The following is a 15,744-nucleotide window of genomic DNA, read 5'->3' on the forward strand; positions in this document are numbered from 1 at the left end:
AATTCTGACTCTAACTTAGTAATGGTTTATGTACTTGCTCATATAATGTATACATAAATCACAGACAAATATGTAACTGTCTTGGAAATTCAAAAAAAAAATATAATAATTTAAGTGCGGAAGTGAAATAAAAGGTTAAGGTTTACATCCCTTACACAATAAATTAAAAGTACTAAACAAATATTACGGAATGAATTCTCTAAAAGAAACACGAAAAATAAGAAAAGTAATAGAAAATAGAAAGTATTTAGCATCTACTCGCAGTCTTCTTGCGGATCGAGCTCTGAAATCAGGTTCTCTTGATCTGAAATGGTTAAATAAAGGATGAACTACATTAGCCCAATAAGAATATTACACTATATCACCCGCACAGAAGCAAAGGTGGGTATAAAATCAAAACAACTAATGGAGCACTAAATTTAGAAAATTCGTTTATCAATCATAAAATCATTTACCGTTCACTTACCATAGTGGAATTTAAGAAAACAATTTACAGAAACAATAATACCATACAGATCATAACTTTATGAACAATCAGTAACATATAACATATCATAGATTCATATCCATTAACAATAAACCAAATCATAACCGTTTCTCATTTCACAAACCTACTAGTATCCATGGGGGTTCATAGGGATGTCCTCGCTACACGTGAACCCTTTTCTTTAACAATCTCAATTACATGGTCGTCCTCATACCCCGTCCGGTATGAGTATCAAGACATTAAACCTCAATACCTGTCCGGTATGAAGGTGAAGTGGATCGTCCCCATACCCCGTCCGGTATGAGTGCCAAATTACACCGTCTCCATACCCCATTCGGTATGAAACAACGTTCACGGTAGGGTTCCCCATGTACCCAGTCCGTCTACAATCTCTCAAGATATCTAGTAAGGCTGCCATTCTATTTGTTTATTTGATCACACCCCTTTTCTGTTTTCCTTCAGTTTCCATTACCAAATCAAATATAATCACATAAACAAATAAACATGCATCCGGTAATGCAATCATGTCTCAAATCCCAAATCAAACAATGGTCAGGTAAGACAGTAATACATGCATCTAAACCATAAAATAAATAAATCAGATACTGTCATACTTTTAAACTGTAAAATAAATCAATAGAGAACAGTGTCTGATTCGGGCTCCATTAGCAATCCGTAATTAATTATGCATATATATTTAATTTGTACAAAATACCGTATTATTATTTATTTAAACTTTAATTTTATGATAAGGAATAGGGTAAGAGGTTCTTACTCGATTTGATGCTGAAAAGCTAAACAGTTTACTGCGCCTACTGACGGTCCCTAGATTCCTTAAATTTTTCTCTGGAAACTGAAACGTGCTTATAGTATCTACAAATGTTTCAAATAAACTCAAAATCATTCTCAGGGCCCGTTCGGCCAATTTCGAAAATTCAGCACGGAGCCGGCGTCGACACTGCTGCCAGCGGTGGCTCTGTCGTGCTCCAGCAGCGGTCCGCCTCGGGTTGGCCATTTTTGACTGAATTCGGCCGATTTTGTATCAATTCTTGCGAGCACACACGCTAAAGGGCCTCGATGAGCAAAAAAAATACAAAAAATTGAAACTCACCGGTGGCGGGGCTCTTCGGTGCGACGGCTCCTCCAGCTCACATTGCGGTTAGGTGTTTCCCTTCGGTCAATCTGTAGAGAAAAAAACGGTGATCACAATGGTAGAAAAATTACGCGAAACGGGAATCAGGAAGGGTCTCATCGGAGGCAGTTTGTGAAATTCTCCACAACGGTGGCATCGGGCTTCATCGGTGTTTTCCGACCAATTGGCCTGTTCTTTCACTTCGATTTGGCCATGAGTGTGTTTAAAATTCTGGGGTGGCGGTCAGTTCTGGCGATTAGGGTTTGTGTGCGGATGAGATTATTTATACTCATCCGCTTTTGATATAAACTGTTCATCGTGTTTGATCTGCACCGTTCGATCGCGATTAAATAGGAAATGAATCTAGGCCGTTCATCGCAATTCAATCTTGGTCGTCCGTGCGCGATTTACTTTGGACCGTCTGTGTGCGCGGAAACGGATCTCAGTCGTTCGATCGCGCACACACAGATCGCCCACATGGCTCCCCCCGCGTGATCTCCTTTATCAGCGCCTTTGCCACTTGGCGCGTTCTGCTTGGTCGGGGCTGCTGATTCGGACGTCTAACGTGGCAAATTTTTTTTAAATTATGTTTTGATCTCCGGTTTTTTATTTTTCTTTTAAAAATACTCAACGAACTCAACTTTTTACCTATTTTTTTTAAAATTGTTTTCAATTTAATCATTAATAAATTTTTACTTATTTTTTTATTAAATTAAAATAAAATAAAATATAATAAAATAAAATAAATAAATAAATAATTACATTTATTAATAAAAAATTAAAAAAAAAGAGGTTTTGGTGGGTGTTACAAAATACATGTGGACAAAATTTACTTAAAAGCAATAAAATATTTGAAAGCTTTAATATTTAGACAATATAGTGAAATTTGTTAACCAATGTGTGAATATATTGAATTTTCCATGGGTCCTATCATTTATTTTAATATAATAATATTTAATTTATAATAATTATATACATTTAGTAGAATTATAGTAATAAAATTGACTTACATTTTAACAAATTTATTATATTTTTAAGTAAAAAAAAAAACTTCTGTGTTAATTAAATTTTTTAGTTGAAGTAGTTTAAAAATTTGAGATGAATTATGATTATAACTAATATAAACTTAATATTAATTAAATATTATTTGATTATATTATTTTCTTGAGTTATATGCTCATTATGTTAGAATTTCATTTGTCTTACTGCACTGGGGGACAAAGGCTTCTACAATGATTTGTTAATTCTTATATGGTTGAATAAAGCTGGCAGATAATCATATACAATTTTTTTCTTAAAGTGAATTAGTTTGCTTTATATTTAGGGTATTCAATTGTTTGGAGTTGGATTAGGTTGGACTAAGATCAAACTCAAATATGAAAAGGGATGGCCGACAATTGAATTGTTTCTAACTCCGATTCAATTTCTTCTAATTAGAAAAGTTCTTATTTATTATAAGTCATTGATATTATTAAATTAAATATTATAAATCGGCAGCTGTCAATTCATAATATATTTATAAAGTAATAAATACTATTTATTCCGTTAGGTTTAAAGTCGTGTGTTCAAGAAAAGCGTAAAAATTTTAATTGCTAGCTTGCCGTGTTAGTGATTCTTGATTTCGTCCGTTGTTGCTAATTAATTTTTATGCGAGATAAACTGAATAACTTTTACAACTAATAGTTTAATATTATGATATAAAGTTGGGTTCTGCAAAATTAGTAGTTACATGAATTATTAACATCTCAACATAATATAAAACTAATTGATATTATATATATAGTTAACATATGAATAGATGGAGGTTGCCAAAGTTTCATTAAATTCTCAATGCTGCATATAAGTATATTAACAAATACTTATATCAGTATACAAAAGATAAATAAAAAAATAACTGGCCGCTTTAAAAAATTAAAGCACTGCTTCATCTTGTAGTGTAGAAATTAAAAGTTAAAGGGAAAAAAGAAGAAAAAAAAAAAGAAAAATAACCAACCCTCAAACACAGATCAGATTGCTGCTGCAATATTTCAAGACCCTTTTAAGCCTTATAATTCATATCAAGCCAGCTTCTCTCATCAGTTTAATGATTCAGTTCAAGTACAATAACTTATATAAGTACTATATTATGCTTTATCATTTATAAGAGCTCATCTACAAGGGACTTGCCATGGAATTTTTCAACCTTGGATTTGAAAGTCAAAATGCTCTTGTTCAACCGAGAATACTCGAGCTCAAGCTCCCTCAGGCTTGCTTTGGTCTCTGTGACCCTTTCCCGAGCTTCCTCAACCGCCTTCTCTTTCTGAGCCAACTCTTCCATCCGATCTTCGAGTTCCTTCTTGGTTGACTCCAAATCATGTTTGCAGTTTGCTTTTGTTGATTCCATTATTTGGCACTGACTGTTGAGTTCTGTGGCTAACAAGAGTTCATTGAGAACATCTCGAAGCCATTCAACTTCAATTTTTGCAGATTCTACATCATTAAGAACAGCAAGCATTTCCCGAACCTTAGATTTGGTTAACTGGTTAAACGAAATGGATTTCAGCTCTTGAACCACAGAGCACAAGCATTCTAGATAATAACCCCGCATGGAAACTGATTCCAATTGGCAGCCTGCAGCAATGTCTCCGTACTTATCAAAGATGGATTCTAGGATGGAAGAGACACCTGCTCTGACATGGTAGTTTCCAACCGAGACACAGGAATCGGAAATCACGGATTGGATTTCTTCGTCATCACTGTCCTCCTGTGAGCGGAGAAGGCCTAAGAAACTAAAGCTCCTAGCTATGTCGCTTACCACAGGTGAATCATAATGCTTTTTTTCATCCTTCTCTAGCTTGTTTGGTGTTTGACCAAGAATGCCATTCATACTATTTTTTGGAGAGCTTTTATGATGATCAGGCTGCCAAAGGAATACTCAAAATTGGTAAAAAGGATATTTTTATGAAATGAAGATAATGAAAGACAGAATTTAAGCTAAATACCGTGCCATTTGCATATATAGGAATTGTTTCAGGAGCTTGATTCTGCTCCTTGTCAAAAGATTGTTCTCGAGAATAGATGTCTCCATCACGTTGCTCAGCCGAGGAAAATGACTCGTAATTCCCTGATTCAACATTTTTCTTTGCAGGAGAATGTGATGGAGGTGATGGAGCTTTTGCAGGGTGTCCCACACTTGATTCATGGCTGCCATCTGATGAGTGATGAGAATTCGAATTAGATTCAGATTCCTTCTTTTTCTTACCAAAGGTTCTTGAGATCTCAAGAATCTTGGAGCCTGAAACAGTGAGGTACCAAAGCTAGGTGAATTACAAATTAAATTGAGAAATATATTGTTTTTAGACCCATAAATGGGTAGGAAATGATTTACTGATATAGATACTATCCATATATGTAATTTTAGCGTAAATTCAATCAGAATAAACCAATGGTTATTGGTTTATTTTCCCTAAGAAATTTCATCTTTAAGGCAAGAGCTGTATCCTCCCTATTGTCATGCAACCACAATATGAACTAGATAACTGTAGTCTCCTAATCTGGATGCTACGAAAAGTGAGTCGAGAGATCAATATTAACCACAGAAAGCCATGAGTATGAAGTTTTTATATTTCCTAGATATCACCAAGGTGGATATGTCATTTTGAAACAGAAAACCTAATACGTCTCAGTCTACGACTACTTTTAAAGCTGAATCTCAGAAAAAAACATGTCAAGGTTGTTTCAATAATGCCTCTATTTTTATAATACAGTTACTTTCACTTTCCTCATGCTATATCTTTAACATGAACTGCCTGTCCTTATCTCTAATCTCATAATCACTGTAGGTTGCTCCCAATGAAAATAATTAAATTGGTGTTTTTATAGTTATTTCCAGCATTTCCATGGGTGCAAACATGAAAAGAAGAGGGGTGGCGGGGACCTGAATCATTTTTAATCCCCCGAGTATCAGATCCAGCAGTTCTTTTGGAGCAATTGGCATCACATTCATGGTAAGGATTAGATGCCCTGGTGCAAGACGAGCGCACTCTTCTCTCCTCATCCTTCCCCTTGCTAAGCTCACCTTTTTTACCTCTGCTACTGTCTAAAAAAGTTACAAAATAAAAAATTTACACGAGTGTCCACAAGTCAACGAAACCCAGACAAGTTCAGACAGTCTCTATGTGAACAAATTTATTTGGATAATTATTACTCGAGACATATCTAGGATTGAGTTAAAACAAAATCAATTTCAAGTCTTTGACGGGACTTACCAACATATCCAATATACTCAGTCTAGACTAAGGCTTGATAATTACCAAGAACTTGTACTTAAATGAAGAGAAAAAGAAAAGATGCAAAATGTTACTTTTTGATAACACCTACTTCAATTAATAGAAGGTAAAAATGAATGAGAATCAATTGCCGGAGTACTTTACAAGCCAGTTCCAATGACTTGGTTTGATCAATTAGTTTCACAAATGAGTTGTCATATTGTGTTAATTCTATAATCTGCAATAGACCCGATATATTCAGTTTCCTCCTTGTAAGTGACACGGACATGGGAAGGCTATGAACCAAATAAAGTGGACCAAACTTTTGCTTGTCTTCATTACATGTAATATCTAATGAAAATACATTGAATTGATGCAGGATCAGCCCCATATTAAACTGAAACATTAGAAAGGCTCGTGCATTTTAGATAACACGTATTTTGATTTTAAAAAAAAAAAAAAACGAGAAAAGGCCAATCCATAAAACTGTAAGTTATATGGGTGGGTCTAAGAAAACTTATCAAAAGGTTCAAAACAAAAATCCAAAATGCACCAATCTAATACTTCCAGAAACTACCTACTCATAGGCCTTGGATGAAAGCGGAATATGATATGAAGTACAGAAATCGAAAGATAACAAAACAAAAACAAAAAGAAAGACAATTACCAGTCTTTTTGACATCTTTTCTTCCCTTGCCTTGAGAAATTTTCTCTATACAGCTAACACCACATTCATGGTAGGGATTTGAAGCATTAACACAATTCGGGTGTACTCTTCCATTATCCATCTCCTCCTGAGAACCAGAGAAAAACATTCCTTACACCCAAACACGTGATAAACTTGAAACCTTCACCTTACCTATAAATCCTTTTCTTAAAACTGAGAGTTTAACTTTCCAGAAAGTCTCTGATTTTCCAACCCAATTTCAATAAGAACAAAAAACTTTTTTCCAAGGAGCCAATCAGGAATTTCTAACTAAGCCTCATGACAACGAATAATAATTAAAAGAAAACAACATAGAGAAAAGAATAATTCCAAAAGTAGCGGAGAGCAAGTCATTTTCACCCAACAACATTTCATCTATCTTTTTCTCCATTTCCAATAGGCAAATGAAGAAAGAATAATTACCTTAGAGTTCTACAATACCCACCAGCATCGAATAATCAAAGTTGTTGATGATCAAAACAATACCCACCAAGTCAAAACACAAATTGGAAAACGATTCAATTGAAGAGGAGAAAAGGAAAAAAAACCCAATATAAATTAACAGGCACCTAACAAGCAACCATCAACCAATTAATTACAAGAACCCATTTGTGGACTTGACCAGTCACCGGTCGCTTCTTTTGACTAAATAAAAAAGCTATTACCAAAAGTCAACATAGAAGAACCCAGCAAAAAAAAAACCCAACTTCCCAATTTTTTTCTTTTTCTCTTTCCTCGAAATTCCCATCAATCAACACAAGGCGGCTCCCAAAAACCAGAGAAGCCGTCGCCAATTCTATCTTCAATTGATGAGAAAACCCATGCTCTGATATAACAATTTCCAAGTGGACAAGTAACAATACCCAACAAAACCAAAAGCAGGAAAGGATGAAGTTACCGGAAGAGTCGAAGGAAGACGAGAAACAGAGATGGCGGATGACCTGTGTTTTTGGTTTCTAGACAAATATATTGCAGGTGCAGAAGTTTGGTGTGTAGTTTATATAAACCAGTGTCCAAAACTATTGGGATTTTCGAAATTTGACGTTTTTGGAGGTTGAAAAAGTTAAAATCTTGTTTAGCATTATTGAAAATAGACGAAGAAAACATGAAACAAACAAAGCAAAAAAAAGGATAAAGAAAGCCGGTGCGATGGCGACGTGTAAAAGGACACCGGCAACCGGCCACCTACCATTACCGAGTACCAACCCACTTACAGCGAGTGCTTGGATTAATTATCCATTACTCACAGTTAAAAGTGTTTTTGTGGTTCCATTGGGTTTGTAAATTGCAATAAAATAACCACCGCATTATATGTTTGTTTATTTTTTTAATGATGAAATTATATATTTATTAGGTATAATTTTATATTTATTGTTAACGAATAGAAAATAGTAGTAATTCAAATTAGCTTTTGTGCTTGGCCATTGGTATTCTAAATTTTAGTGTTAATATTATAGTTTTGTTATTTTTATTAAAAATTAATTTTGTACAATATTTAATAGGTCTGTATTTAATTTACGTTTTTAATTTAAAAAATTTATTTACGAATGAATGTGTTAATGTATGAATAATTGATTGAACTATTTGTTATTAGTTTAAAATTTTTAGAATAATACATTCAATTAATGGTTTAAGAGTGAGGAAGAGTTCGTGGAACAGTAGTCGTAGACTGGTTATTTTGTCTTTATCTCTTTCTTGTTTCGAATTATTTTCGCACCGAAAATAGAATTTTCTTTGCGGAGTTTTGCATGTGACGTGATTCTTTTGTTTTTTGTTTTTTTTTTACCTTTATTTCATTCTCTTATTTACTCGTTGTATACCTTAATTTCTTCTAAACCCTTATTTTTCCTTCTCTACCATTCTAAACATTTTTTTTTTCTCATGGTCTCAATCTTATTTTCAAATCTCAAAATGATTTTTGCTTACTTTTGTAGTTTATAATTGTCTTTGATTTTTCTTTAAAAGTTCTCAAAATCTTCTTCCCTCTTTTAATCTTTCTTTTTTTTTTAACCTTTATTTTTTCTTCTTGTTTGCTCGTTGTATGCTTTATTTTTTCCTAAACCTTTATTTTTTCTTTTCTGACATTCTAAACATTTTTTTCCCAAGTTCTCAATCTCATTTTCAAATCTCGAAATGACTTTCACTTACTTTTATAGTTTATAATAAGCCTTTGATTTTTCCTTAAAAGCTCTCTATATCTTCTTCCCTCCTTCACTCCCTCTTCTTTCTTTATAAGCTCCTAAACTATTCTCTCGATTTTCTTCTTCTTCTTTTCCTAATTTACAAGTGTCTCTCCTAAACTATTCTCTCGCTTTTCTTCTTCTTCCTCTTCTTCTCCGAATTCATAAGGGTCTATCCAAAACGCTCGCTAATTCAAAACCATATATATAATATATTATTCAATAATTTTCTTTTCTACTAAATAACATAATTTTATGATTGTGTATCTATTTACTAAATAATACTATTTAAACTATATAATTAATAACACCAATAAAAATGATCAATCTAATCTATATAAATTATCATTTATAGTTTATTAATGATTTTATCATTTTATCGTGTTTCAACATATTTATTTACTTGGATTTAATGAGAAAAATCTCAACTTAAGATCAAATAATATGATCATTAAATATATTATATAGATTTTTTTTGTGATCCCCAAATATAATTTATCTGATAATCAAGAATTTGGTCATTACATAAAAACTAAGATGATATTTTGAATAAAATAACACATTACTATATATATATACACACACACACACACACGTTTATGGATACATTACAATGACAACAAAGACCCTAAAAAAAGAAAAAAGACTTGAGAGAAGACCACTACAAATAAATGAAAATTTGTATTTCATGAAATTAAAATGTTATTAATTGCAAAATTTTATTTTCGTTACTAATAAACATCTTATAAACATTATATACAATGCATGTATTGAATATGTTTAAATTCATTAAATCATATTAAACGAAAAATAATAAAATTAATTTTACACACAATATGCATATGTTAACTTAATTATAAAAGTAGCTAATATTTTTTTAATCATATAACTTGAAATGGTGAAAATTAACATTTATATATAAGATTAATAATTAAGTTTATTTTATGTATTGAAAGAGAAAATTTATGACCAAATTTTACTTGTTAGAAATTCTGTGATTAGATTTAATCATGTGACAGTTGATAAAATATATATTTTTTTAATTTTGACCAATTTAAACAAATTCAAATAAAAAATAAATTAAAAAAATTTATTTTAATTGTAACACCCGGGTCTGAAATTTAGGTATGATATTGTTACACCCAACTAAAATTTTATTTTTTATTTTTTATTAATAAATAATTTTTTTAATTATTTAATTTATTTTATTATATTTTGTTTTATTTTAATTTAATAAAAAAAATTAGATAAATTGATAAAGGATTAAATTGAAAATAAGTTTAGAAAAAAATGGTAAAAATTTGGGGTCAAAACGCAATTTAAAAAAATTGCACCACGTCAAACATCTGGACAGCAGCCCCGACCAAGTAAGACGCACCAAGTGGCACAGGCGCTGACGCAGGAGACCACGTGGGGGGAGCCACATGGGTGATCCGCATGCACGCGATCGAATGGCTGAGCTCTGTTCTCGCGCGCACGGACGGTCCAGAGTGAATCGCGGACGAACGACCTAGATTAAATCGCGATGAACGGCCCAGATTCACTCCTTATTTAATCACAATCGGACGGTTCAGATCAAAAGCGATGGACGACCCAGATCAAAAGTGGATGGGTATAAATAACCCCATCCGCACCCAAACCCTAACCCTAGCCGTCAGAATCCCTCGCTGGAAAAAACAACCCGGCCGCTGAGGAGCCGACCACCGCCACCCACCGCCGCACCGGAACCCTTTCCGATCACCAAAAAAGGTAAAATTTCTCCTTTTGCACGAAATCAAATTTTAAACTCACCCATGGTCAAATTGGTGTGAAAGAATCGACCAATTGGTCGGAAAACACCGCCTAATCCCAGCGGCACTGCTGCGGAGAATTTCACAGACCACCTCCAATGAGGCCCTTCCCGATTCTTGTTTCGTGTAATTTTTTCACTGTTGTGATCACCGTTTTCTTCTCTACTGGTTGACTGAAGTAAAAAACCCAACCGTAACGTGAGCCGGAGGAGTCGCTGCACCGAAGAACCCTACCGCTGGTGAGTTTCAGTTTTTCGTATTTTTTCGGCCCACCGAGGCCCTTTAGCGTGTGTACTTGCAGGAATCGATATAAAATCGACCGAATTTGGCTGAAAACGACCGACTTGAGGCGAACTGCCGTCGCGGATGGCGGCACCATCGCCGGAGCACGACAGCTTAATTTTTAAAATTGGCCAAGTAGGTCTTGGGGACTGATTTTTGGGTTTATTTGGGACATTTGTAGGTACCATAAGCGTGTTTTAATTCTCAGAGAAAAATTCAGGGAACCTAGGGACTGCCCGTAGGCGCAGTAAACCATTTAGCTTTTCAGTGTCAAATCAAGTAAGGACCCCTCACTCTATTTCCTATAATAGATTTGAAGTTTGAATGAATAATAATACGATATTTTGTACAAATTAAATAGATGTGCATAATTAATTACGGATTGCTAATGGAGACCAAAATCGGACATTGTTCTCTGTTGATTTCTGTTGATTTATTTTACAGTCTAAAAGTATGATGGTATTTGATTTATCTGTTTTATGGTTTAAATGCATGTATTACTGCCTTACTTGACCACTGTTTGATTTTGGGATTTAAGATATGATTGCATTACCGGATGCATGTTCATTTGTTTATGTGATTATATTTGATTTGGTAACGGAGATTAAGGAAAAACAGGAAATGGGTGTGATCAAATAAACAGATAAGATGACAGCCTCACTAGATATCTTGGGAGATGGTGGACGGACCGGGTTCATAGGGAAATCTACCATGAACGTTGTCTCATACCAGACGGGGTATGGGGATGACCCGCTTCACCCTCATACCGGACGGGGTATTAAGGTTTAATGTCTTGGTACTCATACCGAACGGAGTGTGGGGACGACTCTGTAATTGAGATTGTTAAGGGAAAGGGTTCACGTGTAGCGGAGACACTCCTATGGATCCCCATGGATACTAGTAGGCTGGTAAAATGAGAAACGATTATAATTTAGTTTATTATTAAGGAATATGAATTTATGATATGTTCTATGTTGCTGATCGTGCATGAAGTTATGATCTGTATGATATTATTGTCTCTATAGGTTGTTTTCATAAATTCCACAATGGTAAGTGAATGGTAAATGATTTTATGATTGGTAAATGATTTTGCTAAATTTAGTGCTCCATTAGTTGTTTTGATTTTCTACTAACCTTTGCTTATGTGCTGGTGAGATAATGTGATATCTTTACTGGGCTAATGTAGTTCATTTCTTATCTAACCATTTCAGATCAAGAGGATCTGGTTCCAGATCCCGATCCGCAGGAAGATTGCGAGTAGATGTTAGATACTTTCTATTTTCCATTACTTTTCGTATTTTTCATATTTTTTTCAGAGAATTCATTCCATAATGTTTGTTTAGTATTTTTAAGTTATTGTGTAAGGAATGTTGTAACACCCAAAACTTTTTTTATTATTTTAATTTTTATTAAATTTTGTTTAATTTTATTTTATTTTAATAATTAATTTATAGGGTTTTAATTTAATTTAATTTAATTTAATAGAAATAAAAATAATAATAATAACAAAATTGGGTAGAATTATTTTTGGGATTTAATTGAAATTGATTTTGAAAAAAAGGGATGAAAATTTGGATTATGGGGATGTTTTTAAAAAGAAAATCGAAAATTGGAGGTCAAAACGTAATCTAAAAAAATAGCGCCACGTCAGCAGCCATGGCCAACCAGGACACGCCGCGTGGCAGGTACGCTGACGCGGGGAACTACGTGGGCGATCCGCGTGCGCGTAATCGGACGGCCCAGATCCGTTCCTGCGCGCACGGACGACCCAGATCAAGAGCGCGTGCGGACGGCCCAGATCTCACATGTGCGGACGATCCAGATTTGATCACGCACGGACGGCCCAGATTGCATCGCAATGGACGGTCCAGATTTATTTCTAATTTAATCGTGATCGGACGTCTCAGATTAATCATGATGGACGTCTCAGATTAAAAGAGGAAGGTTATAAATAATCGCATCCATACCCAACCCTAAACCCTAGCCGCTAGAACCCTCGTTCGAGAAGACGACCCAGCCACCGAAGGAACCAGTCGCTGCCACCCGCCTCAGCACCGGAGGATTTTTCGGCTGCCAAACGAGGTAAAGTTTCTCCCCTTGGCTCGTTTTTCGATGCTGAACTTCCCTGTGGCTAAATCAGAGCCAAACCACTGCTGAAGTCCAGCGGCGCCGTCGCGAGTTTCGTCATTTTTTGCCTTCGATGAGGCCATTCCCGTTTCCCGTTCGATGTAATTTTTATACCACTGTGACCACCGTCTTTTTCTCTACAGGTTGACCGGAGCAAAACACCAAATCGCGACTCGCACCGGAGGAGCCGCCGTACCCGAGAGCTTCGCCGCCGGTAAGTCTCGATTTTCTGTAATTTTTTGGCCCACCGAGGGCCCTAGGGGTGTTTTATCACAGGAACTAATGCAAGTTTGGCTGAATTCGGCCAAAAACAGCCAACCCGAGGCGGGTTGCCGCTGTGAGTGGCAGCGTCGTCGCCGGAGCACGACGAAGCCGCTGTGCCGAGATTCTAAAATTGGCCAAAAAGGCTCTGGGTCTGATTTAGGGTTTTTTGGGGACGTGTAGGTACCAGAAGTGTGTTTCAGTTTCCGTGAAAAAATTCAAGGAATCTAGGGACTGCTCGTAGGCACAGTGAGAACCCGATTTCAGACTCCAAAACAAGTAAGGATCTCTCACCCTATTTCCTATTACGGCATTAAAGCTTAATAAATGATAAAATAATATGTTTTAAATTAATACATATGTATAATTAATTAAGGTTGTTAATGGAGCTCGAATCTGATGTATTTTTCGATCAAGTGTTGTTTGATTTATTTTACAGCTTTGAATGCAGTATGATGTCTGATGTGTTTATTCTATGGTTTCATATGTATGAATCACGATTTTATTTATTATGGTTTGAATTATTGTGAACCCGATGTTGTGTTGCCTTGTTTGGTGTCCATTACTGGTTTACGTGTTTATATTGATTGGATAATTGAGATTAAGAAAAATAGAAAAAGGTATATGAATTTATAAATGGATAATGTCGACAGCCTCACTAGATATCTTGGGAGATGGTGGACGGACCAGGTCCATAGGGAACCCTACCGAGAACGTGGTCTCTCATATCGGACGGAGTATGGAGACTCTATGTGTTTTGGTGCCCATACCGGACGGGGTATGGGGACGGCCCATTTCACCCTCATACTAGACGGGGTATTGAGGTTTATGGTTTTGGTGTCCATACCGGACGGGTATAGGGACGACTCTGGAATTAAGTTATTAATGTGAATGGTTCACGTATAGCGGAGACCCCATATGGATCCCCATGGATACTAGTAGGCTGATAAAAGAGGAAATTTGTTGCCTGATGATTGAAATATAAAAGTATGATATGTGTTATGTTACAGAGTGTGCATGATTTTATGATGTTTATGATGTTATTATTTCTCATAAGTTATTTTCATGAATCTCACCGAGGTAAGTGGACAGTAAAAGTTTTTATTATTGATAAATGAGTTTGTTATAAATTATGCTCCATTGGTCGTTTTTATTTTCTACCAACCTTTACTTCTGTGACACTGAGATAGTGTGATGTCTTTACTGGACTAGTGTAGCTCATTCCTTACTTAACCATTTCAGATTAGGAAGACTTGATTTCCGAGCCAGTCCCACAGGAAGACGGCGAGTATATGTCTAAAGATTTCCTAGTATTTTTTATAATATTCACCTCTAGTATTTACTTTATTTAGTTTATTCTTTCATACATTTAGTACGTTTGGATTATTGTGTAAGGGATATTAATCAAAATTTTTATTCCGCTTCCGCATTTAGAATTTTTCTTATATATATTTCCATTTAAAATTTCGGGGCCGTTACATTTGGTATCAGAGCCGCGTTCCTCGGACTCGTCCCTTACATAATAATATTTAGAGAAATACCAATCGATTAATCATTACTCAACCATTCCTTGTGAAATGCAGGTGCAGAGAGATGAGGAGAGGAAGACTCCCACTAAACCGAGCAGCCTGGGATGATTCGCTTCGGGAAGATATGGATAGAATATTTGAGATGCTAGAAAGGATCATTGCTGCCCAGCAAGGCCGAGACGAGAGAAGGGAGTTACCCGACCCTCCTCCACTACCACAGGTTGAGCCACCGCTACAGCGAGTAGATCTCAAGCCACCCTGGCACGAGCCTGCTCCTCGACAGTACCCCCCGGTACCACCGCCACAGTATAATCTGGTGCCCCAGCCACAGTACTGCCCGGCACCGCCACAGTATAATCCGGTGCCCCCACTATATCAGCAGGTGCCACCACAGGGCCCCCTAGTCTATCCGCAGCCTGGCTCAGTCCCCCTTCCACGGGACCCAACTCCTTCCCTGATTGACCCAAGCTATGTAGAGAGGTACAGGAGACTAAACCCTTCCACTTTTGCAGATGAGTCCTCTTTTGAAGATGTCCAGTACTGGTTGGCGGAGACAGAGAAGACTTTCAAGACCTTAGGAGTGTTTCATGAGCAGAGGGTTACTCTTTCTTCCTACATGCTGGTGGGGGAAGCAGATCGTTGGTGGGAGCTCAAGCAGACCACCCTGCCTACGCCAGTCACTTGGGAGTAGTTCTTAACAGCATTTCATGCGGAGTACCTCCCCAAGCACATCCGACATTTAAAGGAGACGGAGTTTGTTCAACTGGTCCAGGAAAACATGACGGTCTTAGAATATGCTCGTAAGTTCCTAGAGCTGGGCCAATACTCCCCTGAAACATTGATGGATGATGGTAGAAAGGCAGGAGGTTCCAGTGGGGCCTTCGCCCAGAGATTAAGTGGCACTTATTGGTACTAGAACTCAAGACATATTCAGCCGTTCTGGCAAAGGCGCAGATCGTGGAGAGGAGTTTCAACACCCTTTCTCAGTTAGCAGCGAGTCACA

General features: G+C 36.2%; 1 protein-coding gene across 11 annotated transcripts; it reads right to left on the bottom strand.

Annotated features, from left to right (window-relative positions):
- Positions 1-3,630: 3,630 nt before the first annotated feature.
- Positions 3,631-7,785, bottom strand: LOC110821070 (uncharacterized). Of its 11 annotated transcripts, none has more exons than XM_088220955.1 (5): positions 7,762-7,785; positions 6,534-6,660; positions 5,536-5,697; positions 4,601-4,893; positions 3,631-4,518 (listed from the first exon to the last, which is right to left on the bottom strand). In XM_088220955.1, the coding sequence occupies exons 1-5, from the start codon at positions 7,762-7,764 to the stop codon at positions 3,757-3,759; spliced, it is 1,347 nt and encodes a 448-aa protein (XP_088077081.1). In that variant the 5' UTR covers positions 7,765-7,785; the 3' UTR covers positions 3,631-3,756. The 11 variants fall into 11 exon arrangements, with proteins under 11 accessions (XP_088077081.1, XP_021906472.1, XP_021906471.1 ...); XM_022050780.2 differs by lacking the exon at positions 7,762-7,785 and adding an exon at positions 7,471-7,611; XM_022050779.2 differs by lacking the exon at positions 7,762-7,785 and adding an exon at positions 6,996-7,135.
- Between the last annotated feature and the right edge of the window lie 7,959 nt (positions 7,786-15,744).

Source organism: Carica papaya, chromosome 5 (genome assembly GCF_054855325.1).
Source record: "Carica papaya isolate Zhongbai chromosome 5, ASM5485532v1, whole genome shotgun sequence".
In the NCBI taxonomy this organism is placed as follows: Eukaryota; Viridiplantae; Streptophyta; class Magnoliopsida; order Brassicales; family Caricaceae; genus Carica; species Carica papaya.